General features: G+C 22.6%; 3 protein-coding genes across 4 annotated transcripts; 2 read left to right on the top strand and 1 right to left on the bottom strand.

The window, feature by feature from the left end:
- Window positions 1–106: 106 nt before the first annotated feature.
- Window positions 107–7,594, top strand: LOC122507098 (splicing factor 45). Its single transcript, XM_043619622.1, has 4 exons — window positions 107–320; window positions 414–722; window positions 3,491–3,919; window positions 7,248–7,594. The coding sequence occupies exons 1-4, from the start codon at window positions 204–206 to the stop codon at window positions 7,533–7,535; spliced, it is 1,143 nt and encodes a 380-aa protein (XP_043475557.1). The 5' UTR covers window positions 107–203; the 3' UTR covers window positions 7,536–7,594.
- A 315-nt stretch (window positions 7,595–7,909) lies between these two features.
- LOC122507100 (GILT-like protein 3) lies at window positions 7,910–11,597 on the bottom strand. Its single transcript, XM_043619625.1, has 5 exons — window positions 11,345–11,597; window positions 10,700–11,003; window positions 8,816–9,004; window positions 8,353–8,670; window positions 7,910–8,237 (listed from the first exon to the last, which is right to left on the bottom strand). Exons 2-5 carry the CDS (start codon window positions 10,814–10,816, stop codon window positions 8,151–8,153), a joined length of 711 nt encoding a protein of 236 aa, XP_043475560.1. The 5' UTR covers window positions 10,817–11,003; window positions 11,345–11,597; the 3' UTR covers window positions 7,910–8,150.
- Window positions 11,598–11,801: 204 nt separating this feature from the next.
- On the top strand, window positions 11,802–27,751 carry LOC122507099 (protein SIS2-like). Of its 2 annotated transcripts, none has more exons than XM_043619624.1 (7): window positions 11,802–12,093; window positions 15,908–16,435; window positions 19,723–20,215; window positions 20,756–20,913; window positions 21,386–21,553; window positions 24,200–24,685; window positions 27,428–27,751. In XM_043619624.1, the coding sequence occupies exons 2-7, from the start codon at window positions 15,946–15,948 to the stop codon at window positions 27,559–27,561; spliced, it is 1,929 nt and encodes a 642-aa protein (XP_043475559.1). In that variant the 5' UTR covers window positions 11,802–12,093; window positions 15,908–15,945; the 3' UTR covers window positions 27,562–27,751. The 2 variants fall into 2 exon arrangements, with proteins under 2 accessions (XP_043475559.1, XP_043475558.1); XM_043619623.1 differs by lacking the exon at window positions 11,802–12,093 and adding an exon at window positions 12,240–12,550.
- The last annotated feature ends 196 nt before the right edge of the window (window positions 27,752–27,947 follow it).

Here is a 27,947-nt window from a genome sequence, read left to right on the forward strand (position 1 = left end):
AATAAACGCGCGGAGGAATATTTGTAGAATTTTTTTGAAAATAAGCGCGTCACTTTTCGACCAATGAGAAATCAGATTTCAGCAGTGACGTCATTTTCCATAATGGCGTCGTCAACTTTGACATGTCAACTTGAAAATGTCACTTTGTCTTTGATTGAAAACATTGAAAAGTAAATCGAATTCTTTTCAGTTAATGAATAAAAATGTCACTTTACGACGATTTTGATAAGCATCGTGCCGCGGAAAAAGTAGCCGGCTGGTCGTCTGGTATAAAATTACTTCAATCGCAATTACAATTAAAAAAAGCGGCCACAACTCAGGTAGGAAAGCAATTCCTAACCTACAATTCTTTTCTTTTTGAGACAAACAATTTATCGGCTAATTGTAAATAATAATAATTGATGAATTTACAGCCAAAACGGGAACAATATAGAAAAGCGAGTGCAGTATTGGCACCTGTAATTGATTTAAAGTCGAAATCTAGGGAAACAGAGCGTGAGGAGGAGCAGGTAATATCGAGTCCTCTTGTCAGTTCAGGAGGGAATAATATTGGAATTTCGAGTGAATTTGATTGGAATGTTGTTAATGAATATGATCCAATGTGGCCTAATGAATACGAGAAAGTTGTCAAGGAGTTAAGGGACTTGAGGGACAGGGAACATGATCAGGAAAGTGAATTACGAAAACGTAGGCGAGACAGCACACGATTTGAGGATATTCAGGTTTGTCGTTTTTTCCTGTTTTACACCCTCATTTTTTATTTTATTGTCTTTATTCGATTCATTCATTTTTTGTTTATTTGTACTTTTACTCATTTTATTTTTATTCGTACTTTTACAGGGTTGCCACAGGTCAGGGATATCAGGGAAAAGTCAGGGGTTTTTATTAAAGTACTGAAAAAAATTGAATTTTGGAAAAGTTACAAATGATTGCAGAAATTCAATTATGTTGAAAAAATTACAATTCTCGTCCAAATTTTAATTATCTTTAAAAATAATAAAATTCTTCACTAAAATTCAATTATTTTCAAAAATTTTAATAAAATTCTTGGTAAAATTACAATTATTTCCAAAAATTTTCCCCAATTCAATGATTTTCAATATCTACTATTTTAAACAAATTTTTCAAAAGAATTCAATTATTTTAAAAATTTTTTGATAAAACTCTAAGCAAACATTAAATTATTTTCATAAATAATATAAATTTCACATGAATTCTACTATTTACAAATTTTTTTTATAAATTTTCTTGCCAATAATTCAATTATTTGCACAAATAATAAAATTTTTTACAGAGATTCAATTATTTTCATGAATAATAAAACTTATCATAGAATTTCAATTATTTTTAATACAAGCTTAATCGAATTCCTCGAAAAATGTAATTATTCTTGAAAGTTTTATTCAGATAAAATTTGCTGATAACATTTCAACACAATTTTAATTGAATTCCAAGAAAGAATTATACTTTTTTCGAAAATTTTAATAAATTTCTTCGAAATAATTCAATTATTTTGAAAGAATTTAAAAAAACTTATTTAAAAGAATTCAACTATTTTCAATAATTTTAATAAAATCCATCGAATAAATCAATTTCTTCGCAATCATTCAATTCTGGGCATAAAATATAAAACTTTTCACAGATATTCAATTATTTTCATGAATAAAACTCATCATAGAATTTCAACTATTTTTAATACAACTTTAATCGAATTCCTCGAAAAATGTAATTATTCTTGAAAATTTTATTGAAAACTTGAGGAATGAATTCAATTTTAAAAAAAGTTCAATTATTCAATAAAATAATAAAATTCGTTGCAATAATTCAATTATTTTCAAAAATTTTTTAGACATTCTGAAAAAATTCAATTATTTTAATAAACAACAAAATTCTCCCCATAAAATCAATTGTTTTAAGTAATTTTAAAAAAATTCTTCTACAAAATTCAACTATTTTGATGAATATCAATATTCATTACAATAATTCAATTCTTTTGAAAAGTAATAAAATACTATGCAGATATTAAATTATTTTTAAAATTTTTTAAAAATTCTCGTCAAGAATTAAATTTTCTTTATAAATAGGTAGCGAAATTCTTCTCAAGAATTAAATTATTGTCAAAAATTGTAATAAAATTCTTTAAAAAGTTTTCAATTATTTTCAAAAAAATGGTATAAAAATCTATAATACAATGAATTTCAATAAAATTTTACTTAAATTACTTAAAAAAAATTAATTATTTTCAAAAGTTGTTAATAAAATTCTTCGTAAACATTAAATTTTGAAAAACATTTATTTATTCAACAAATTATTTATTTTTGTATTTAAATAATTGAATTTTCGGAGAATTTTCTAATAAAAATTGATTTAAAAATGAATTTCAGTTAAAATTTTAGATAATAATTGAAAATTAAAAGCATTATAGCATAAATTTCTAGAAATAATTGAATTTTGAAAAGGTTTCAAATTAGAATCTTAGAAAATACGAATTTTTCATACTTTTAACTGACAATTCTAATGAATTATTTTTTTAGGTTTAATTGGATTTTTTTATGAAATTATTTCTAGTTTTTATTTTCTAAATATTTAATTCAAGAATTTCTGAATAATCGAAATTTTGAAAAATTGAATTGTAAACAAATGGATTTGAAAATTCTCAAGGAACTTTTGCAAAAAGTATTAAAATTCGACAAATTCACTTAAAATTGTATTAAACATAATTGAAATCTTATAAAGAATTTTATTATTAATGAAAAAATTAAAATCTGTACGAAGAATTCTATTACTTATGAAAGTAATTGAATTCTTGTGAAGAATTTAATTATTTATCAAAATAGTTGAAATTTTGCAAATTTTATTAAAATTTTTGAAAATACATAATTGAATTTTTTTACTAAAATTGTGAAGAAAATAATTGAATCTGTACGAAGAATTGTATTACTTATGAAAATAATTGAATTCTTGTGAAGAATTTAATTATTTATCAAAATAATTGAAATTTTTCAAATTTTATTAAAATTTTTGAAAATAATTGAATTTCTTTACTAAAATTAAAATTTTTGTAAACTAATTAATTTTCTTTTTGAACAATTTTAAATGAAAATTTAAATTATTATAAGTTATTAAATTTCATAAAGGTTTGAATTTGAAATTTTTTGAAAATCTTAATCAGAATATTCTTGAGGGTCAGAGAAAAATTCAAAATTTTATCTGTAAATCAGGGAAAAGTCTGGGAATAACAAAATTAATTTTTTGTGGCAATCCTGTTTTATACATTTTCTTCTTCTTTAATTTATGGCTTTGGATAGTCAGGAAAATTCTAGCTTTTATTAATTTTATTTATTGCTTTCTCATCGAGGAAGGATTTTATTTGTATTTTTATTCACATTATTTATATTTTTGTTAATAATTTAAAATAAATTGTAGTTGTATTTTTATTCACTTTTTGATATATTTTTGATGATAATTTATAATAAATTGCAATTGGCAGCAACAATCTCCTGCGGGGAATACAATGATTGTTCCCGAGAGAGACGAGGAACGAACTCCAACGTCGAGAGCAATGCAGGGTGGAGCAGCGATTGCGCCTCCGCCATCGTTACAGGAATATTCCGAAGCACCTCCATTATTTTCGAAGCAAAACAATAATCTTGGTATTAATTCGAGTTCAATAGCGGCGAAAATAATGGCAAAATATGGTTTCAAAGAGGGACAAGGCCTCGGGAAAAAGGAGCAAGGAATGTCAGTTGCATTGCAAGTTGAAAAAACAAGTAAACGCGGTGGTAGAATTGTCAGTGAACGAGAACAATTAATGCCACCTCCGCCTCCAGTTCCAATTTCACCACCTCCAATGCAACAACAACAAATGCCACCTCCCGAGGAGCCCAGTATTACGGAAATAATGAAATCACCAAGCAAGGTAATTATCGAAATTTATTTATTTTATTTAAACAAAAAATCTGATATACAGAATAATTTATAGAATAGAAAGAAAACATTTTTATACAGGCTTCGCACTCATCTACTAAAAGTTCCTATTTACTGCTTTCTTCCTAACTATTTATTAAATGTATTAGAATAAAATTAAATTTTTAGAATTTAGAAGAAAATTCTGAATTTTTGTATCTTTTATGTTTGGTTCATAAACTATGAAATTACCACGAATTCTAATACAAAACCTTTAAAAAAAAATTTCGATAAAATTCTACGCAAACGTTTAATTATTTTCATATTCATAAATAATAAAAATTTTACTGGAATTCAATTATTTACAAATTTTTTACAAATTCAATTATTTTCATATTTAATAAAACTCATCGCAAAGTTTCAAATATTTTTAATTCAATTTAAATCGATTTTCTCGAAAAATGTAATTATTCTAAAAAATGTTATTAAAATTCATCAAAAGAATTTAATTAGTTAAAAGTTTGTTGATAAATTTCTTTATGAGAATTCAATTCTAAGAAACATTGAATCATTCAATAAATTATTTATTTTTGTATTCAAATAATTTAATTCTCGTAGAATTTTCTATTAATAATTGATTTAAAAATTAATTTGAGTTAAAAGTTTAGGTAATAATGAAATATTAAAAGCATTATAGCAATAGATCATTTTTTTGAGTATCTAATAATTATTTTTAGAGTAACATATAAGGGCATATTTCTAGAACTTTTAAACTTTATGTTTCCGTTTATTATTATATTTTAAAAATAATAAATATAATTTTGCAGTACCATAATCTGATAAATTATTGTGCTCTTTAAATATACCTTGTGTATAATAATCATTTTAATTAGGTAGGGAACGACAATACAATATGTAGAAATGAGTATCGCAAGGTTTTTTCTACTATTTGATCAATGCACAAAACAATAAAATTAATTTCAAGAATGTGCCTTAAAAAGAAAAATTAAGTTTTCCAATACCTAAAAGTTTAAAAGTTCTAGAAATATGCCCATAAAAATTAATAAATTAAAAAAAATTGATTTAAAAAGTTTCAGTATAAAAAATAATAATTAAGGATAAAAAATAAATTGAAATTGAAAATATCAAAATAAATGAAATTTCAATGAATTAAAAATTAAAAAATACAAAAATACATTTTGATTTGATACAAAATTTGAAACTATGAAATATTCAAATATTGAAGAAAATATAGAATTTTAGAGTCAGAATCTAAATAACTAGATAAAAATAAACAAGTGAATAGATTTGATGATTAAAGATGAAAATTGAATGTAAGAAAAGTAAAATTAAAAATAGAATTCGTAAATAAACGTGCGAAAAGAGAGGAAATAATCCATTATTGATTATTAATAAATTAATAAGAAATAAATAAGTAAATAAATATAATTAACTCCAACGTTAAAAATAGATTTTATATTTATATTCTTTGCAATAATAATAAATTTCTTCAATAAATAAATAAAAAATTCAGGGATTACAAAATATACCTTATTTTACAAATATAAATATTTTATTACTAAACATAACTTTAACTATCAAAGAAACAATTTAATCATTTTGGCAAAGTTTACACTAAAAACTAAATGAATTTATTTAGTGTCAAACAAAATTATGAATGTTAGAAAAAGATATATTAAAAAAATTTAAATAAATTTTTCGACAGAAAGTTTTAACTTTAAAAGATTTTTCAAAATGTTTACTATTTTATAAATCATTTTAAATTTTGTGAATCAGTGTAAACAATATTTTTTATTACTTAAATGAAATGTTAATAAAATAATTTTTTTTTGCATTTAATTTTTCTCTTACTTTAAACTGTTTCATGAATTCTGATTTTTAAGATGATTTTTTATTCGTCAAATTTAATTTTTTGGCAGATACTTTCACGCAAAAATTTTCACTATCACTCATAAAATTTTCACATTAAGGCAAAAAATTTTCACCTCCACCCGAAAAATTCTCACTTTCAATCAAAACATTTTCAATTTCACTCAAAATATTTTCACATTCACCAAAAAAAATTTTTCTTCTTTACTGTCAATTAAAAAATTTTCACTTTCAATTTCACCCAAAATACTTTCACTTTTTATGAAAAAATTTTCACTTAGAATTTTACTCAAAGAATTTTCACTATTAAAAGATTTTTAATTTCAATTTTGCCAACAAATTTTCAATTTCACCCAAAATATTTTAACTTTCAATTTCCCAAAAAATATTTTCACTTTCACTCAAAAAGTTTTTTCACTTTGAATTTAAAACGCAAAATATTTTCACTTTATTATCTAAAAAAATATTTTAACTTTCACTTTCAATAAAAACAATATCACTTACAATTTCACAGAAAATTTTTTTTATTGAAAGTGAAATGTTTTTTGGCGAAATTGAAAGTGAATTTTTTTAGTGGAAATGAAAATTTTTTAAGTAATTTTTTGTTTGAAAGTGAAAATATTTTAAGTGTAATTTAGAGTAAGAGGTTTTTTCCCGAAAGTGAAAATTTTTTTGGTGAAAATTAAAAATAAAAGTTTGTGTTGAATAAGTTGAGAGTGAACATTTTTTGGTTTAAATTAAATGTGACAATAAATTTTACTTGAGAATTCTAAAAATAATCGAATTTTGGAAGATTTATAGCAATTTCTGAAAATTTGAATTTCCGTAGAAAGATGATAATAATAGTAATTAAATATTTATTTTTTTAGATCTATTAATATTTCGAATAATGTCACAAATTACAAAATTCTAAAAATAATATAATTTTGGAAGATATGCAATTTCAATTGTTTTTTAAATAATTTAATTTTAGAATTCAATTAGAAGGTTTTAAATAAGTTTTTGAAAATTTGAATTTTCGTTAACAAATAATTATTATTATTCAATATTAATATTTCGAATAATTTTACAAATCACAAAATTCTAAAAATAATTGAATTTTGGAAGAGTTGCAATTGCGATTTTTATAAATAATTAAATTTTCGAAGATTGCGAATTGAAATTTTTGAAAATTAGAATTTCATAAAAAATAACAGAAAAATAGCTAAAATTCTGTCTAATAGAAATCAGGGAAAAACAAAATCAAATTTTCCTGCCAATCCTGACTTGCAAAATAAATAAATAAAACCTAATAGTAAAAAATGTATAAGAAATTTAATATAAAGTACCTATATTTTTTTAATAAAGAGAAATAAAACAAAAAAAAATTAAAAATTAAACTTAAATTAGTTATTTAAAAAATAAGTTTTAAATAAAGGGAAATAAATTTTTAAAAAATTTCGTTTAATTAGGTGGTGCTCTTGAGAAATATGGTGGGACCAGGAGAAGTTGACGAGGATTTGGAGCCAGAGGTAAAAGACGAATGTAACACAAAATATGGAGATGTGGCGCGAGTAATAATTCACGAAGTTCGCGAAGCACCGGCCGAGGAGGCAGTGAGAATATTCGTTGAATTCAAAAGGATAGAGAGTGCAATTAAAGCAGTGGTCGATTTAAATGGACGATTTTTTGGCGGACGAAATGTAAAAGCTGGTTTTTATTCTAGTGAAAAATTAGACAATCTTCAATTACTAGACTAAATCGTCACTTTTTTTAAAATAAGGTATTGTATTTTTAAAATAAATCTTCTTAAAATTTATTTAAATCCCGAAATTTTGAAGGTAAAAAGAAAGAGTCTTTTTTTTAGAAATCAATATATATATTTTTCACATACCTTTTCTTTTAAATGTATAATATAATATAATATAATATACAATATATATAAATTGATATAATATCGAACAACACGAACATGGAAGATATGAAACAACAGTTTTTTTTTCTTTTTAAATACGCAATAATTAACATTATATTTAATCAACCTGAGTTTATTTTATCAAAAATGTGTAAAAGTAACTTTAACATAATTATTTAATATCTTTCTTAATATTTTATTATGTATTCATTTTTCACGTCTTTTATTTCTTTTATTCTCGTCAATAATTTTCTTTCACTTTCAATAATTTCTTTTTATTTTCAATAATTTCCTTTTAGAAATTTTCAAAGTCTTAATCAATTTTCTAATATAATGAAAATATTCGTTATGATTTTATAATTGAGAATATAAAAACTATTCTCAATAGGTGAAAATTTGCTATTTTTTTAAATTTCAGTGTTTAAAAATGGAAGTGTGAATATAGTATTTGTGCTCTAGATTAAAAACAACCGTCTGGTTGTTTTTTTAGAAGAAGACATATTTGTTTGAGTAAATTTTTCAGAATCGCTGGTTGATTACTGAAATCCTGAAAATAATTTCGAACGTTAATAATAGAAATAATTATTATTTACCTAATAAATGAAATAATTATACTTTTGATAATAGTTTTGGTTTAGAGAAGAAAAATGTTAATTTCTCACCTCATCGAGCGAAATTGCAGGTATAAAACTAATTCGCTTTCGATTCGCCTCCGTCATTTCGCCATATTCGGCCAATAAATTTTCCCCCTTTGATAAATAGCAATCAATTATTGGCTGATATTTTATTCCCATATTATTGGCGCAACTCTTCATGATATCCTGGGGTTCGTAATTTTTTTTAATCATACACGTTAAATATTCTAATTGTTGTTTTTGATCCTTTATAACATCAATCGCACAGGCGTGAATCATATTTGCCTCACATTCTCTTGGTCCATGTTGGCATTCAAAACTAAAACCCTCATCTGTTTTTGTTGTCTTTTTTTTGGAAAAAGAAAAAGAAAAAAAAAGAAAAATATTAAATTAGAATCATAGAATCATATTAATTAATATTAATTATAAATAAATAAATAAATAATTAATATTAAATATTTTTATTGAAAGTAAATAAAAAAATAATAACCTTTGCCTTTCCGTACGGTACTGGTTTAAGGTGAATATTCTCGGAAATTCTCTCAAAAGTTGGAAGCAATTGTTTGACGAAAAAACTCCGTGAATCAGGACATAAAGCCTCGTAATAAACTGTAACGAGAATTGTTTGCACAACTGGAGCATTTGAATTTAAATCTGCCGGTGCGTCTCCATGATTCACCTGTTCTACATAAAATTAGCGTGTTATAAATGAAGGAAACTTTTTTAACTGCATATTTTTGGCTTTCTTTTTCTTTTCATTAATAAAATAAAAAATAAAAATTTGAAAAATTATTTCCTTTTGTTTGATAAAAGAAAAAGGAAACAAAATCTGTTTCAAAAGTTAAATAAAAATAATTCTTTCGAGAAATTTCATTAAAATTGTATTATTGAAAATAATTGAATTCTCGCAAATAATACTATTTATAAAACTTTTAAGTTTTTAAAAGAATTGTGTATATTATTAATTGTAATTAATTATTATTAATTCTAATTAATAATTTTATTATTAAATTTTATTAAAATTATTGATATAAAATTAAATTCTTTTAAACAATTTTATTAGTTTTCATAAATAATTAAATTTTTTTTTTTTTTGACTTTTGTGAAAATAAAGTAGTTTTATTTTTAATTAGTTTAATTGAAAATGTTTTAAATAATTGAAATTTACAAAGAATTTTATCAAAAACTTTTAAGAATAATTAAATTTTTTAGAAAAATTTTATGTATTACAATTTATAAAAATAATTGAATTGTTTTCAAGAATTTTATCAAAATTTTTGAAAATAATTGAATTGATTCGAAGAATTTTGTCAAAATTTTTGAAAATTTGAATGTTTTTTGTAGAAATTTTATTAAAGAAATTTTATTAAAATTGCATTAAAAATAATTGAATTGTTTCGCAGAATTTCATCAAAACTTTTGAAAATAATTGAATTGTGTCGCAGAATTTTGTCAAAATTTTTGAAAATAATTGAATTTAATCTAATAATTTTATTAAAACGTTAAAAAATCATTTTTTTAAAAAGTATTTTATCAAAAATTGTTGAAATTAATTTAATTCAATTAACATTTTTAAAAATAATTGTATTTTTCTAGAAATTTTATGAAAATTGTATTAAAAATAATTGAATTCGTGGGAAGAATTTTATAATTTTTAAAAATAATTGAATTCGTGCGAGGAATTTTACAATTTATAAAAATAATTGAATTGTTTCGTAGAATTTTTATCAAAATTTTTGAAAATAATTGAATTTTTTCAAAAGAATTTTATTAAAATGTATAGAGATAATTTTCTTTAAGTATTTTATCAAAATTGTTGAAAATAAACAAATTCAATTAATATTTTCAAAAATAATTGAATTTTTTCAAGAAATTTTATTAAAATATTGTATTAAAAATAAGTGGATTCTTGCGAAGAATTTTATAAATTAGAAAAATAATTAAATTGTTTCGAAGAATTTTGTCAAAATTGTTGAAAATAATTAAATTCAATCTAATAATTTTATTAAAACGTTTAAAAATAATAATTTCTTTCACAGATTTTATCAAAATTGTTGAAAATTGTTGAATTCAATTATAATATTTTTAAAAATAATTGTATTTGTTTGTTGAAATTTTATTAAAAATAATTGAATTCTTCCGAAGAATTTTATTATTAATGAAAATAATTGAATTCGCCCAAAGAATTTGATCAAAATTGCTGTTATATTTTATAAGAGAATTTTTAAAATACTTTGAATCTGTCATTATTCAAAAATTGATGTTCAAAATATATTTAAAAATATAAAATTTTTGAAATTTACAAAAAAATAATGAATGGAGTGAAAAAATTTTTAAACTGTGAACTTTATGAACTTTAAAATCTTTTAATTACCTGATTAGAGTCTTTCCTCGATCCCGTGAATGGAAACCAAATTTTCGACGATTGATAGAGAAGAAATATCAAAATAACGCTGATTAAAATACGATAGCGAAAACTTCCAAGACCCATTTTTTTTGTGCTTAATTATTTTTGTATATAAATAAAAATAAAAAAGAAAATGCTGTACAAAAATTAGATATACTTGTTTTTTCAAGTGTTATAATTATATGCTGATTGTTATTATCAACCTGTTGTCACGAACAGAAAAATAAATTCTCTCCAACGTCGTAGCCAATGCATTACTTATCCGGAAATGCTATAGAGGTAAAAGTTATACAAGTCACAAATATTATCATGTATATTCTTAAGTTTCAAAAAAATTCCAAATTATCTCTGTAAAGCATTTTTGTGCTGTCATTGGGGTTATGTACACTGATGATTGGTTATAATTTATATTTATACCGGCAATACCACACCTATATTTATTTATTTTTTTTTACTCCATTTTCACCTGCGTGTACACTATCTACTTTATTACATTTGCGACTTTTTTAGCAAAAAAAAAAAATAGTTTCACTACTTTGATAAAAAATGGATAAAACTTTCCCGAGAAATGAATGTTACCTCCACCTGGTGACGAGTTTAATGATCTTTTACCTTGCAACAAGCAACAACTAACAAATCGTAAAAACAAAACTTTTTCCTTTTTGTTATTTAGGATCTTTTTCACTTTGTACAAAGAAACAATATTTTTTTGTCAATTTTTTTTTTGAGGTTAGTTTTCTCTTTTTTATATTTTCTATATAATATAATAATTACTAGGACCCCGTTGGGCCTGTGGGTCAGAAATTAATTTTATTTTCGAAAATTTCCTTTTAGTTCTAAACCGTTTTCATTGCTTTCCTAATTTTTTCGAAGAAAAACTAATTTGACGTTAGTTTGACTTTGGCGGTAAGAAATTACCAGCGTTGGGAAGGTACGTAAAATCGAAATGACCGGTAGTTACAGTATTGTACGTCCCTCACTACGTAGTTTTATCTTAACATACAGTAATTTACATAGATTGACGTTTTGAACTATTTAGATAATTTAGACGTTAGTACCTTCCCAACCCTGTGTTCCACTGACTCCAGTAGTGATATTGTGTGCGTTCAAAGTTTACACGAATTTCAAGAAAGTAAAGTGATAATAAACTCGGGATATTATCAAAATTTCGTGAAATTAATACATTCAGTGATATTTCCCAAGTTTCCGGGTCCAATGTAAAAGGAAATATCCTACTAACGAAGGGAAAACAAACTCAAGTGGTGTTGAAGAATTTTTATAGGTTAGAATGCACAGGAGAGTTCAACAACACATTTAATGGATTGTCTGGATAAAAAGGAAAGACAACTTATGAAAAAAAGGTATGTTCGTAAAGTTGAATTACTTTCCCCCAATTTTTATCTAACGGAAAAGTATTTTTTTTCAAAAGTTTATTTAAGTTTCTTTTGTCGCCTCCGCCCTCCCGCGCGTTTTGTGACGTAGCGTTACATATGGCGTCGGAAAGACGCCATCTAACGTCTGGCATTCCTGGATTTTCGTTTCTGTCTGTTGTGCGAGGCATTTTGTCCTTCTTAATTAGTGTTTTATCAGTATTTAAAATAAAATTTTCACACGTATTTCGCGATGTATCAATCGCGTTGTGTTGAATGGTGGTAGAACAATTGTGTTTTATTTAAATAAATATATATAAAAGAAATGTTTTTGAGAAGGATGAGTTAACCGTGGAGTGCGTGAAAGCAGCGGTCAACCTCCGAGCCAAGATCATTGCGAGAGAAAAAGAGTGTTATATCGTTATTAAAGCAATTTTGCTTCGTTTAGGTAAATATCTGAGAAGTAAAATTTGAATATGTTTTTAATATGATAAATATCTATAGAGTCAGTGATATCAAATTTCCATATAAAAGTCGATTCATGTTTATGTTTACTCCCCTAATTACCTCCCCCACCTCTGTTCCCGGCCCTTCTCTCTTGCTTCTTGATATTACTCGGACGCTTCAGTACAGTTTACACGTAAATGTTACACAAACAATCACAATTTTCAACTCTCAAACGTATTTATCTTGGATTTTTTTCTCCAATTGATAAAATTTTTATTCTTTTTTTCCGAATTTTTTCAATGATTAACAGATTTCTTTTTTTCTTTGCAGTCCATTAGTATTTCTGATTCATAACCTGCCGTCACCCTGCCGTTTATTTTCCCTAGCCTCCTGAATTTTGATTTATGAACTCTTTCTGTTCAGATTTTCACTCTGTCGAATGTCAATACTTTCAAATTTTATTTTTCGGTTTTTTTCCCTTTACTCGATTTTTACTCCAAAAAATTTTTTTTTCTCACAATTTTCTAAATCAACTGTTATTGATTGATACGTTTACTTTTTTTATTTTCCCCTTCAAAAAAAAAATTTTTAATGAAGAATTTTACTGATGGAAAATTTTTTTGTAAAGAATTTCACTGTTGGAAAATTGAATTTTCATAAGTTCGATTAGGATATTGAATTGAAAACGATTTTTCTATTTAAAGAACACATGTGTTTATTTAGCTGTATAAATATTAATTTTATTTTATTCCGAAAAGAGTTGAATCACCGAATTTAGGATATTGTTTAAAAATGGAAAAATCGAAAATAGTTTAAAAAATATGTAATTATTGTAAAAAAAAAGTTCACGTTGATAAATTTCAATGTCATTTGTACGAATGAGGTTTACATTATGAAACTGATATCATTATCTTTCTGGTTTATTTATTTTATTTGCACTTTACAATTTTTTTCTCCTTTTAATCATTTATGAATTTTGATTTTTTTTTCGAAATTTGTTAATTGTACTTTTTTCAGTGCTGGCGTTTTGTAATTTTTTTTCGTTTGGAACTATTTTCAGGTGAATTTTCACTAGATTGAAAATTTTGAGATGGAAAAACATATCAAATGATTGTTATTATTAAAAAAAAGATAAACAAAAAATTATGTAAATTTAATTTTTATTTTGCTTCAATTTTTATTTTTTTTCTAATTTAATTTCTATTCTATTTTAGTATTTTTAATTTCTATTATATTTTAGTTTTTAATTTAATTTTAATTTTATTCCAATTTTTATTACTTTATTTTTTAATTTTAATTTAATTTCTATTTTTTAAGTTATTTTATTTTTATTTCTATATTATTTTAGATTTTATTTTAATTTTTATTCTATTTTATTCCACTTTTTATTTCATTTTATTTTCTACTCTATTTTAGTTTTTATTGTATTTTAATTTTTATTTTCCTTAATTTCTATTATATTTTAGCTTTTATTTCAATTTCTACATTATTTTATTTTATTTTTTACTATATTTTAAATACTATTTTAGTTTTGTTTTCATTTTAATTTAATTTCTACTTTATTTTATTTTCTATTATATTTTAGTTTGTGTTTCAATTTAATATTTACTTTAATTTTTACTCTATTTTCATTTCTATTTTATTTTAGTTTTTTTGTTGTTTGAATTTTTACTCTATTGTAATTTCTATTTTGTCTTAATTTTTATTGAATTATTATTTTCATGAATAATAAAACTTATCATAAAATTTCAATTACTTTTAATACAATTTTAATCGAATTCCTCGAAAAATGTAATTATTCTTAAAAACTTTATTAGAATTAGTCGAAAAAATTTAATCATTTAAAAATTTGTTGATAAATTTCCTTTTGAGAATTCAATTTTGAAAAACATTCATTTATTCAATAAATTATTTATTTTTGTATTTAAATAATTGAATTCTCATAGAATTTTCTAATAAAAAATTGATTTTAAAATTAATTTCAATTAAAGTTTTAGATAATAATTGAATATTAAATATGTATCATTAATTAGAAAAATAATTTAATTTTGAAAAGGTTTTAAATTGAAATTTTTAAAAATATGAATTTTTCATACTTTTAACTGGCAATTCTGTAGAATTATTTTTTTTGAAAAAGTTTAATAGAATTTTTTTTTGAAATTATTTTAAGTTCTTATTTTCTAAATATTTAATTGAAGAATTTCCTAATAATCGAAAGTTTGGAAAATTAAATTGTAAACAAATGGATTTGAAAATTCTCAAGGAACTTTTGGAAAAAGTATTAAAAATAATTGATAATTGAATTCTAATCTTTCAAATAGTTTTATTAATATTTTTGAAAATAATTACATTTTTCGAAGAATTTAATTAAGATTGTATTAAAAGTATTTGAAATCCTGTGAAGAGTTTTATTATTTATGAAAATAATTGAATTCTTTCAACGAATATTATTACATTTTTTTTTAAATAATTGAATTCTTTTGAGGAATTTTATTAAAATAGTAGATTTTGAAAATATTTGAATTTCATCGAAGAATTTCATTATTTGAGAAATGTAATTGAATTCATGCAAAAACTTTTTGAAGAAATTCAATTATTTTTAATACAATTACAATTCTTCGAAGAAATTCGAAATTCAATTATTTCCAATATAATTTTATAATTCTTCGAAGAAAATTTTAATTATTTTTATTATATTTTAGTTGTTATTTTATTTTACTTCCATTTTAGTTTTTATTTTATTTATATTAAATTTTTACTCTATTTTAATTTCTATTTGAGATTTGTTTTTATTTTATTTTTATTATATTTTAGTTATTTTATTTTTATTTCTATATTATTTCAATTTTTATTTTATTTCATTTTAATTTCTATTATATTTCAGTTTTTTCAGGAGGCTGAAGTCCGCAACGTTTTTATAAACTAAAACTCAAAAATAATGCGACGTTTTTTTTATTTTAGTTTCAAAATGATGTTATTTTCTAAAATCAAATAAAAAAATTGTTTTGTTAAGTTAAAATCATTTCTAATTTTTATTTTCGTGAGTTTTTAAAAAATTATTAAGTAATAATTTTTTAAAAACTCACGAAAATAAAAATTAGAAATGATTTTAACTTAACAAAACAATTTTTTCTGATTTTTCGTTTTTAAAAACGTTGCGGACTTCAGTCTCATATTTTTTTTTTAATTTCTATTTTATTTGAGTTTTGTTTTTATTTAATTTTAATTTCCATTTCATAAATTAGTTTTTTTTTGTTGCAAAAAAAAATGGTATTTTGCCAAAATTTATTTACACGTTTATAAATTGTCAAAATTTCGTAATTAACAAAAAAAAAATTTCTTTTTTCTTCTATTGCAGAGTTAAATAGTGCGTTAAAATAAATTAAAAAGGGGGGCATGAGTGCACCTGCGATAAAATCATCAATGCCTGGAGTAGGTGCATCCCCGTCGTCCGCAGGCCATTCAGTGTTGCCAATGAACATGATGGCCCAAAAAGTCGTGCCAGGAACCGAGTCCAACAGTGGAATGAAACCATTGAACACCAGTGGTTTGAGTTACGTCACTCTACAACCGCCAAATCATCCGCAACAGCCCCTGAGCCTTGTGCAAGATCACAGGCCACCAGTGTATCAAGCACAACCCTCAACTTACACCACCAATAATGCGGAAAAGGAAACCGACTCCGACAAGGTCATTGCCAATGGCGTCGAGTCCAGTAAAGTCCAAACCGAGCAAGAACAAAATTGTCCCATTAAATCGAGCGAGCCCAGCCGAAATAACAACATGAGTCCCGAAACTCCCAGTCAGGAGCAACAAACTCAAGACAAGAAGCAACTTGAGTCACAGTCCGAGGCGGAGACTGCCGTCAAACCGGAAACAACTCCAGGTTTTATTTCTTTTTCTCTTTATTCGATAAAGCAATCATTGCAAAATGAAAATCAGGGTTACCACTGGTCCGGGATATTAGAGAAAAGTCAGGGATTTTTATTAAAGTACTGGAAAAAATTGAATTTTGGAGAAGTTACAAATTAATTTAATACAGAAATTCAATTATTTTCAAAAGTAATAAAATTCTTTGCAGAAATTCAATTATGTTAAAAAATTCAAAATAAATTCTCGTCAAAATTTCAATTATCTTTAAAAATAATAAAGTTTTTGACAAAAATTCAATTATTTTCTAAAAATTTCCTCAATTCAATGATTTTCAACTTCTACTATTTTAATAAAATTTTCCAAAAGAATTCAACGTAAAAAAAATGTAATAAAATTCGTTGCAAGAACTTAATTATTTTCATAAGTAATACAATTTTTTACAGGATTTCAATTATATTTAAAAAAAATGGAATGAAAATTCATTGCAAGAAATCAGTTATTCTCCAAAATAATAACATTTTTCGTACAAATTCAATTATTTTCAACACAATTTTAGTACAAAAAATTCAATTATTTTCAAAACTTTTAATAAAATATGCAAAATTTTAATTATTTTCATAAGTAATAAATTCTTTGCAAGAATTCAATTATTTTCTTAAATAATAAAATTCTTCGTACAAATTCAGTTATTTTCAACACATTTTTAGTAAAAGAATTCAATTATTTTTAAAAATTTCCCTCAATTCAATGATTTTTAATATCTACTATTTTAATAAAATTTTCCAAAAAAATTCAATGTAAAAAAATGTAATAAAATTCGTTGCAAGAACTCAATTATTTTCATAAGTAATACAATTTTTTACAGGATTTCAATTATATTTAAAAAAAATGGAATGAAAATTCATTGCAAGAAATCAATTATTCTCCGAAATAATAACATTTTTCGTACAAATTCAATTATTTTCAATACAATTTTAGTAAAAAAATTCAATTATTTTCAAAAATTTAATAAAATATTCAAAATTTTAATTATTTAAAAAAAAATGTAATAAAATTCGTTGCAAGAATTCAATTATATTCTTAAATAATAAAATTCTTCGTATAAATTCAATTATTTTCATCATAATTTTAGTTAAAATATTCAATTATTTTAATCGCAATTTTAGTAAAAAAATTCAATTATTTTCAAAAATTTTAATAAAATTTGCAAAATTTCAATTATTTTTATAAATAATTAAATTCTTCACAAGAAATTCAAATTATTTTCATAAATACTACAATTCTTTACAGGATTTCAATTATTTTCATGAATAATAAAACTCATCGTAGAATTTCAATTATTTTTAATGGAATTTTAATCGAATTCCTCGAGAAATGTAATTATACTTGAAAATTTTATTTAGATAAAATTTGCTTATGACATTTCAACACAATTTTAATTGAATTCCAAGAAAGAATTTAATTTTTTCGGAAATTTTAATAAATTTCTTTGAAACAATTCTTCAATTATTTTAAAACAATTTGAAAAAATTTATTTAAAAAAATTCAATTATCTTCAATACAATTACAATTCTTTGAAGAATTTCAATTATTTCCGATATATTTTTAATTCTTCGAAGAAATTTAATTATTTTCAATAATTAAAAAAAAATCATTGAAAGAATAAATTTCTTCGCAATAATTCAATTATTTGTGTAAATTATAAAAATTTTTTTACAGTGAATCAATTATTTTCATGAATAATAAAACTCATCGTAGAATTTCAATTATTTTTAATACACTTTTAATCGAATTCCTCGAAAAATGTAATTATTCTTGAAAATTTTATTAAAATTCCTTGAAAGAATTCAATTATTTAAAAATTTGTTGATAGAATTCTTTATGAGAATTCAATTTTGAGAAAAATTCAATTACTCAATAAATTATTTCTTTTTTTATTTAAATACTAAAAAATTGATTTAAAAATTAATTTTATTTAAAGTTGTAGATAATAATTGAATTTTAAAAAGGTTTTTAATTAAAATCTTTCAAAATATAAAATTTTCTCACTTTTAACTGATAATTCTTTAGAATTGATTTTTTTTTTAATTTTAATTGAATTTTTCTTTTGAAATTATTTCAAGTTTTCTAAATATTTCAATAAAGAATTTCCGAATAATCGAAATTTTGTAAAATTGAATTGAAAATTCTCAAGGAACTTTTTCAAAAATTATTAAAAATAATTGATAATTGAATTCTTTCAAAGAATTTTATTAATATTCTTGAAAATAATTACATTTTTCGAAGAATTTACTTGAGATTGTATTAAAAATAATTGAAATCCTGAAAAAAATTTAATTATTTAGGAGAATAATTGATTTCTTACAACGTATTCTTATTACATTTTTTTAAAATAATTAAAATCCCGTGAAGAATTTTATTATTTATGAAAATAATTGTATTCTTGTGATTATTTTTATTTTCAAAATAATTGAAATTTTGCAAACTTTATTAAAATTTTTGAAAATAATTCAATTTTTTAACTAAAATTATGATGAAAATAATTGAATTTGTACGAAGACTTTTATAATTTATGAAAATAATTGAATTCTTGCAAAGAATTCATTATTTATAAAAATAATTGAAGTATTGTATATTTTATTAAAGTTTTTGAAAATAATGGACTATTTATGAAGAATTTTAATATTTAGGAGAATAATTGATTTCTTGCATTTTTTGTAACTTTTAAATAATTTAATTTCTTTTGAGTATTAAAATAGTAGATTTTGGAAATATTTGAATTTCAGCGAAAAATTTTATTATTTGTGAAATGTAATTGAATTCTTGCAAAAATTTTTGAAAATTAATTACATTTTTCGAGGAATTTACTTAAAATTGTATTAAAAATAATTGAAATCCTAAGAAAATTTTATTATTTTTGAAAATAATTGAATTCTTGCGGAGGATTTTATTAAAATTTTTGTAAATAATTTAATTTTTTTTGAAAAATTTTATGGAATTTTAAATTATTATAAAACATGAAGATATTAATCACTCCGATTCGAAGACTCGGAGTGATTGATATCCTTATGTTTTATAATAATATTCTTATAAATTTTTTGAATTCCATAAAGGTTTCAATTTTAAATTTTTTGAAAATCTTAGTTCCTATTGAATAATAATGATTAAATATTCATTTAAAAAATGATTTTTTTGATGTTTTCGAATAATTTTACAGTTTACGTAGTAAAAGTAAAAAGTAGTAAATAGTAAAAAAAAAGAACTATTTTATACTTAATGTTATTTAAAAAATAATTACAGTTGTGGGCGCTTCACCGCAGAGTAAAATCGATGAGAAGAAATCGCCAATTAATAATGGCTCGAAGGAAACGGAAGTTGCAGCGGCAGCAGGAGGAGCAACAACAACAACATTAACACCGGGCTCGTCACCAAGTAAAACAGTGCCAACGCAAAAAACAGAGGAATCACCGGCAAAAAGTGAAACGCAAAAACCAAAAGTTCCATCGCCGGTTGCCAAGCCAAGCGCCACTGAAAGTACAGTGACGACTTTGCCGAAATTGGAAACAAAAGTCGCAAGTACGACGAGGGCCACAAAACGAAAACCCAAAGAGCTCAAGGATTTGAAAAGTGCAACGGCCAGTGGCAGTGGTGGAGGTGGTCCAAAGCCGAAGAGAAATCGCATAAAAACACAACCCTATCAGAGTCCATTGCCCGAAATTGCGATGATTGTCAAAACACTTAATAAACCTGTCTCAACCAAAGCTCCGGACGACAAGCTCATCGTTTTCTACAAGTTAGTGCCATTCTCAATACACTTCTTCTTTCTCTTCTATTTTTTTTAAGTCGCCTGTTGAAATTTTTAATTTTAACTTCGAAAAAAAATATTTCAATTAAATAAATTAATGAATTGAATTTGAATTAATATTTTTAATTCTTTTAAAAAATTGTATTTTAATAGTTTAATTGATAAAATTAAATATCTCTTTTCTATTAATAAGGTGTCTAGAGATCTTGAAATATTTTTTTCACTTTGAAAACCTTGAAATTTTCTTGAATTTTGCAGCAAAACCTTAATTGATAAATTAAAAACGAAAACTTTGAAAAAACCTTGAATTTTATTTTCAAGAATCGCTGAACTTTTAAAAAAATTAAAAAAAGTTTTAAAAAAAAATTTTTAATTATTGTAATTAAATTGGAAAATTTTTTAATAAATTAGAATTAAAAAGCTTATTTTTAAAATAGAATTTTGTATTTAAATTGAAAAGAGAAAAAATAAAGAGAAGAAAAAAGAAACATTTTACATTAATTTTTAATTGATCGTTGTTATTTTCAGAAACGAATTTCTCGCTGTAAGAAATACGGAAGGCAGTTTCTTCGTTTGTCAGGCTATGCAAAATATTTACAAAAGCAGTAAGCGCATTCGCATTCGTTGGCTCTCACAAGATAAAAATAACGGGGAAATTTATTCTCCCGATTTTTACGATCACACAGGTAATTTTCTTCCAACTTCAAAAAAAAAAAAAAAATTCTATTAATTTCATAAAGTAATTAAATTAATTTTTATTGAATTTAATAAGTTTAATATTTTTTATTTCTTTTTTTTTTATTTACAAGTAAGTTTAATAATTATTATTGTTTATTGAATTTAAAAAGTAAAGTAAGATTTTATTGTATACCTTTCATAAAGTCTTTACAATATCATCGCATATTATTTTACCTCTGAATTTAAAAAGTATTATTTATATTAAATATTAATATTCAATATTCAAATTATTTAAAAGTTAATAATAAATTTAATAATAAAAAGAACATTTATACATTAATAATAATAATTCAGTAATTGTTATTTAAGAAGTAAATTATCTTAATTTTTTTCTAAATTATTAATTTGAAATTAATTTTCTTTGTAATTTATTTGTAATTAGTTTACCTGTAATTAATTTATTTGTTCTTGTTTTTTTAGATTTCGACTGCATATTGACAAACTTAAATCTCAATAAGGTCGAGAAAAATAAATATCAACTCACTAAACTTGAGCTACTGCGAACTGAGAATATTTTAAAGAGGGCGATTGACGTTGAAGCTGGTGTTTCGGAGAAGCCTCGAGTTACTGAGGAACATCCCGATGGACGTAAGTATTTTGAAAAATTAAGAGAATTTTTTTTCTCCCCCCCCCCCCCCCCCCCCCAAGTGTTAAGTTAATATTTTTATATATTTAAAAATATTTTTAAAAATTACCATCCAAAGAAAAGAAAAATAATTAAAATTAAATATTTACTTAGTTATGAATTAATTTTTTTTAATGTACTGAATAATTTTTTTTGTTGTGAAAATAATACAATTCAAAAGAAGTAAAAAAATGTCGTTCATTTGAACGTTCGAAACTTTGAGAACGTCGTTTGTCATTAAAGTCTGAAGCTTTCTTTAAAAAATAAAAAATACAAAATAGAAGCAGTTGACAAAAATTTATTTAAAAAAATTAAAACAGACCTCGGATAGTATGATTTTTTTATATATAAAACGCTACTTATTTCGATTTTAAAAAGCGAAAAATTAAAAAATTTCCCTTTGAAGTGTCTTAATTTTGTTGCAAGTCATTTAGGGCATAGAACAAACTTTTTTCCTAAAAAGACAAATAATCATTCATTAAAATAAATATAAAAAATTTAGTTTTGAGTTAAACTTTTTTTTTGCATTTGTGTGAATTTCGACAGTAACAGAGTTTTCACATGTCGAGGAAATTAGGAAAGTCAAGGATTTTTGTCTTAAGTAGTAAAAAAAAAATTGTTTTATCAATTCTACAAAAAATCCTTGTTTTTGTTGTCTTTTGAAAATATTGAAAATCTTAATTAAATTATACTTAAATTTTTGTAAAGCTTTAAAAACTTGAAAGAAAAAGCAAAAACAATCAGTTGCAATTTTTTTTTGTAAATAATTGGAAAGTGAAGAATTTTAATTATAAATTATGAAAAATAATTGACTATTGAAGAGTTTTAGTATAAACTTTTAGAAATAAATTAAATTTCAAAAGGTTTCAAACTGAAATTTTTTGTAAATTTGAATAATTTAACTAGGAATTTTGAAGAACTTGGTTGTTTTGAATAAATATTAATTCAAATTTTTTTGTGAGATTAGTTGAAATTTCAATTTTCTATAATTGAAATGGAAACAATTGAATTTTTATATTTTAATAATTAAATTCCTTAAAAACTTTCTGTAAATTATTAAAAATAATCAACAATTGATTTAGAGAAGAATTTTAGTTAAAAATTTCCGAAAGAACTTAATTTAATAAAGAACTTAATTTATTGAAAAATTTTAAACTCAAACTTTATTGAAATTAGTTGAATAATCGGAAATTTTCTAAAATTGAGTTCAAAACAATTGGATTTTAGACGTATTTCAATTTCCTTCTTTTGAATAAATGAATTTTCAAAGATCTTTTCCTAGATTATTAAAAGTAATATTTGATTTAGAGAAGAATTTTAGTTCAAAGTTCTAGAAAATAAGTCGAAGAATTATTTAAATAATTATATTAAAAATTATAATAATTTAATTTAATTACAAAAAATCTAAAGAACTTTATTTATTGAACAATTTTAAACTCAATTCAATTTCCTTCTTTTGAATGAATGAATTTTTAAACATCTTTCTCAAGATTATTAAAAATAATATTTGATTTAGAGAAGAATTTTAGTTCAAAGTTTTCGAAAAAAAATTAGAGAAATTATTTAAATAATTATAGTAATAATTATAGTAATTTTTGGAGAAGTTTATATGAATTTTTAGAAATAATTAAATTTCAGAAGGTTACAAAATAAAAATTATGAATTTTTCAATTCATATAGAAGTTCAAAAATTTTTCATTTTTTCAATTTTAAAAATTATTAAACTTTTGAATGATTTCAGTTCAAAATTTTAGAAATAATTGAAGAATTTGGAAGAATTACAGTTTGCAATTTTTAGAAATAATTCAATTTCAGAAGTTTTTAAATGGAAAAGTTTAAAAATTTAATATTCTGGTGAGAAAATAAATAATAAGTATTTAAATAATTATTTAACAAAATTATTCAAGTTTAAAATAAATTTCATTTAGAAATTCTGAAAAAATTGAAGTTAAAATTTTTTAAGATAATTGGATTCCGAAGAATAATTAATTGAAAAATTTTCAGACAATCGGAAATTCCGGCAAATTTTATTGAAATAAATTTTATGTTTTAAAGAATTTTATTGCAATTTTTAAAACTAATCGTGCTTTTGAAAAAAATATGAAAAACTTGGTTGAAAATAATTGAATTTTGCAAAAACTTATTACAGTTATTTCTTTTTGAAAGAATTGTTAACTTTGTTAACTTCAAAGAATTGAAGTTATTATTTTTTTAAAGAATTGTTAACTTCAAAGAATTGAAGTTATTATCAGGATAGCGAATAAAATTTTTAAAAATGTCCGTAAATCATTGAAAAGTCAGAGAATATAAAATCAATTTTTGTGGCAATTTTTGAATAAAATGAACGGTTTTTTTCGACTTTTTTGTGCTTTGTATCGATTAAAGCGTCTTTCTTTGCATCTTCAAGTCGATTCGAGGTTTCGAGGCCTGTTATTAACTTAGTAATTAGTGTAAAAGTCGTAATTAATTTTACAAACAAAATATAAAAAATTGTAAATAAGAATTTTAGTAAAATTGATAAAAATGGATAAAATGTATATTTTAATAAATTTTAATAACAAAAAAAAAATATTTAATCTAAATAACGGAAATAAATTTTCATTTTTCAGTGGATCTTTCGCTCTTCAAAGACGAGTCACAATTGAAGAAAAGAAAAAGTGGCGGCGGCAGCGGAGGCGGTTCAAAACAAAAACGTCAACGCAAGAAGGGGAAACGTGAATCGAGCGACTCGGAAGATGACGACTCTGAAGAAGATTCCGATGACGATGACAATGAAGACAACGACGACGACGATGATGATGATGACGATGATGATAATGATGAGAAACCCGAACCAAAAGCAAACGCTACTAAAAAACGATCGAACAATAAGGCATTGGCCATTGCAAAATCAATGGCCAAAGGACCAAGTAGAAAAGAGCGGGCAATGAATAGAAGCAATAAAATCGCCGCCGAGGAGGCAAGTAGTTCTTCATCGCCCGGCAAATCGGACAGTGCTTCTAAAAAATCTGTGGAGGTGAAAAAAGACGATCCAAAAAAAGTTAATAAGCCCCAAAGCAACAATACCAGCGGGGTTTCAAAAGCAAAGGCCCGTGGTAAGTCTTGAGTTATTAAAATACGGTTTTATTGCCCGATAAATTTCATTATTCCAGCGAATAGATTTCTTAATATTCAAACAATTTGCTTCACTTCCAATTCTTTATTTCTTTGATCGGGAATTTTTCTCATATTTTCAAATCTTGTAAATTTAAGAATCTTATGAATCTCAATTTTTAACGTTTACAAATCTTATGAATTTAAATTTTTAATGTTTACAAATCTTATAAATTTAATAATCTTATGCATTTAAATTTTTAATATTTTCCAATCTTGTAAATATTTTTTCAATTACATTTAATTATAAATTAATATTATAATTATGAATTAAAATTTTAATTATGAATTAAAATTATAATTACAATTACAATTATAATTACAATTATAAATATTTTCAATCTACATTATTTCTTAAATGAAAATTCTTTTTACGTTTTTTCAAAATAAAATTCTTTTCCACTGGTACCTATTTTTATTTTAGATTTTGAATTATTTTTAGATTTAGATTTTCAATTATTGTTAGTTTTAAATTAATTTATTTTTTGTTTTTAAATCAATTGCAGAAGCAAATAGTAAAAATAAAATTGACAAACTTTCGATCATTGATTTTTAAAATTTTTAACTTTTGAAAATATTTAAAAAATTGTCCGGTTTGAAGAAAGAATTGAAAATTGAAACAAGTTTTCTTAATTTTGAAAATAATTATTGCCTAATTTCAAGAACAAAAATATTTAGATTTTTGAGAAAATATATTGTGCAAAGTATAAAATTTAATATACACTATGAAGTGTAATTGTTTAAAAGAATTTGAGAATATAAAACACGAAAATTTATATAATTAATTCAGTTTCGTCCGATTTAAAATTTCTTACAGAAAATCTATTTTTAATTTTGTAATTAATATAATGGATTAATGAGAAATCCTCAAGACATTTACATTTAAACAAAAACTTATAAAAACTTAAATTAAAATGTTTCAAGATTAAAAAAAATTGAAATAAGAAAATTGAACTCAAATATTTAAAAATTAAACAGGGTGTCAACTAACCGGTAAATAGCCGAGAATTTAATTTGAACGGGAAAAACCGGGAATAAGCTAGGAATTTTATGCCAACACCGGGAATTTTTCCACCAAATTAAAAAAAGTTTTATTATTTTTATTTGTTTTTTAAAAAATCGCTTTTTACTTCAATTTTTATAGATATTTATACTGTTCTCTAAATTATTTACAAAATTTTTCATAAAATTCTCCGTAAGAATTAAATTATTTTTACAAGTAATAAAATTTTTCTCATGAATTCAATTATTTAAAAAAAATGTAATAAAATTCTTTGTAAGAATTCAATTATTTTCATAAATAATACAATTTTTCATAGGATTTCAATTATTTTTAATGCAATTTTAAATAAATTCCTCGAATAATGTAATTATTTTCAAAAATTTTTTGCAAGAATTCAATTACAATTCACAATTAATGAAATTCTTCGCTGAAATTAAAATATTTTTAAAATCTACTATTTTAATAAAATTCCTCAAAAGAATTCAATTTAAAAAAAAATGTAATAAAATTCTTTGCAAGAATTCAATTATTTTCATGAATAATAAAATTCTTCGTACAAATTCAATTATTTTCATTAGAATTTTAGTGAAAAAAAATTCAATTATTTTCAAAAATTTTAATAAAATATGCAAAATTTCAATTTTTTTCATAAATAATGAATTCTTTGCAAGAATTCAATTATTTTCATGAATAATAAAAATTCTTCGTACAAATTCAATTATTTTCATCACAATTTAAGTAAAAAATTCAATTATTTTCAAAAATTTTAATAAAATTTGCAAAATTTCAATTATTTTGATAAATTATTAAATTCTTCACAAGAATTCAATTACTTTTATAAATAGTAAAATTCTTTGCAAAAATTCAATTAGTATTAATACATTTTAATAAAATTGAATGAATCAAATTTTCAATTGTAATTATGAACAGACAAGATTATTTTTAAAAATAACAAATATTCTCTGTATAATTCAATAATTTTCTAAATTTTCAATTATTATTATTATTCAAAAAACAATATTTTCAAAAAATTTAAAGAAACTCGTCAAAAGAATTTAATTTTTCATAGAAACTCTAATAAAAATTTTTTAAAGCCATTTGTAGATTTATTTATGTTTGAAATCAAATAAATTTAAATTTGATGAGGAAAAAAACGGGAAAAATTAGGACAAAGCCGGGAATTTTGTTCAACGAAAATAGTAGACACTCTGTTAAAATTTAAAAACTTGAACTAAAATATTTAAAAATTGAATTATTAAAAAATAAATATTTCTTAAAATTTAAAGAAATGCTTAAAAAACTAAATTTAAGAACTATTTACTTTCGATGAAAGTTTTAAATTCCAAACCTTAATCAAATCTTAAAAATCTACTATATTCTCGAAGGCAAGTGTAAATTTACAAATTTTTTTCTCTTTGCTCAAAAATGTTTTTCAAAACAAACAAATACAAATAAGAATAAAAATCAAAATCAAATACAAATCACAACAAAAATAATGAGGAAAAATAATTACTTGCTATTATAAAATAGAAAGTAATAGTGAATAAAAAAAAAAATAAAGTTCTTCATTTTTTTGGAAGTTTTTGATGAGAGATAAATAATAAATAAAAGAAATTGAAAAAGAAAAGAAGAAACAAAAAAAAATCGAGAAACAGTGTGAGAGAGAGCCTAAAATTTTTAGGTGGTGCCATGCAAAAAGTGCAAGAAAGCAAAAGTACCACGAGCCGCCCTAAACGAGTATTGGCCGCGACAACGGGCGTTCAACCAAACACAGAAGAAGCATCCTCGCGCAAGAAATCACGTGGCCGAGCATAAGACGATACGTTACCTATCCTCTTGCGTTTTACATACAACAGTGTCTGCATCGTAGGAAATATGTACACGTGGTATGAACAATTTAAGCAAATGAAAAAAAAAAAAGTAAAAATGGAAACAGAACAAAAAAATTCTGTTTGCTAAAAGAAGCAAACAGAACTTTAACAATTAATTGTGAATGCATTGATAATTAATTGCAGATTCTCTTTTCTGCAAAAAAAAAAACTTAAGGAAAACGTTTTTTATATTTCATGAAAGAAAAAAATGTTAGTATATTTTCCCTCAAGAATTTTTGAATATTTGAATATTAATATTAATATTTTCCTTCCTTTATTTTAAAGGAATTATCCTTTTGGATAATTTAGGAATTAATTTGTAAATTACAG

The sequence above is a fragment of the Leptopilina heterotoma genome, unplaced genomic scaffold (assembly GCF_015476425.1).
Source record: "Leptopilina heterotoma isolate Lh14 unplaced genomic scaffold, ASM1547642v1 Lhet_45, whole genome shotgun sequence".
Taxonomy (NCBI): domain Eukaryota; kingdom Metazoa; phylum Arthropoda; class Insecta; order Hymenoptera; family Figitidae; genus Leptopilina; species Leptopilina heterotoma.

Excerpts from the sequence above, each read along its gene's own strand:
- LOC122507099 (XM_043619624.1), top strand. The coding sequence starts at position 15,946 with ATGAGTGCACCTGCGATAAAATCATCAATGCCTGGAGTAGGTGCATCC. Across the intron at positions 20,914-21,385 it reads CGATTTTTACGATCACACAG|ATTTCGACTGCATATTGACA; the intron begins GTAATTTTCTTC and ends TTGTTTTTTTAG. Across the intron at positions 24,686-27,427 it reads TTCAAAAGCAAAGGCCCGTG|GTGGTGCCATGCAAAAAGTG; the intron begins GTAAGTCTTGAG and ends TAAAATTTTTAG.
- LOC122507098 (XM_043619622.1), top strand. The coding sequence starts at position 204 with ATGTCACTTTACGACGATTTTGATAAGCATCGTGCCGCGGAAAAAGTA. Across the intron at positions 321-413 it reads AAAAAGCGGCCACAACTCAG|CCAAAACGGGAACAATATAG; the intron begins GTAGGAAAGCAA and ends ATGAATTTACAG. Across the intron at positions 723-3,490 it reads CACGATTTGAGGATATTCAG|CAACAATCTCCTGCGGGGAA; the intron begins GTTTGTCGTTTT and ends TGCAATTGGCAG.
- LOC122507100 (XM_043619625.1), bottom strand. The coding sequence starts at position 10,816 with ATGGGTCTTGGAAGTTTTCGCTATCGTATTTTAATCAGCGTTATTTTG. Across the intron at positions 9,005-10,699 it reads CGAGGAAAGACTCTAATCAG|GTGAATCATGGAGACGCACC; the intron begins GTAATTAAAAGA and ends TATGTAGAACAG. Across the intron at positions 8,671-8,815 it reads TACCGTACGGAAAGGCAAAG|ACAACAAAAACAGATGAGGG; the intron begins GTTATTATTTTT and ends TCCAAAAAAAAG.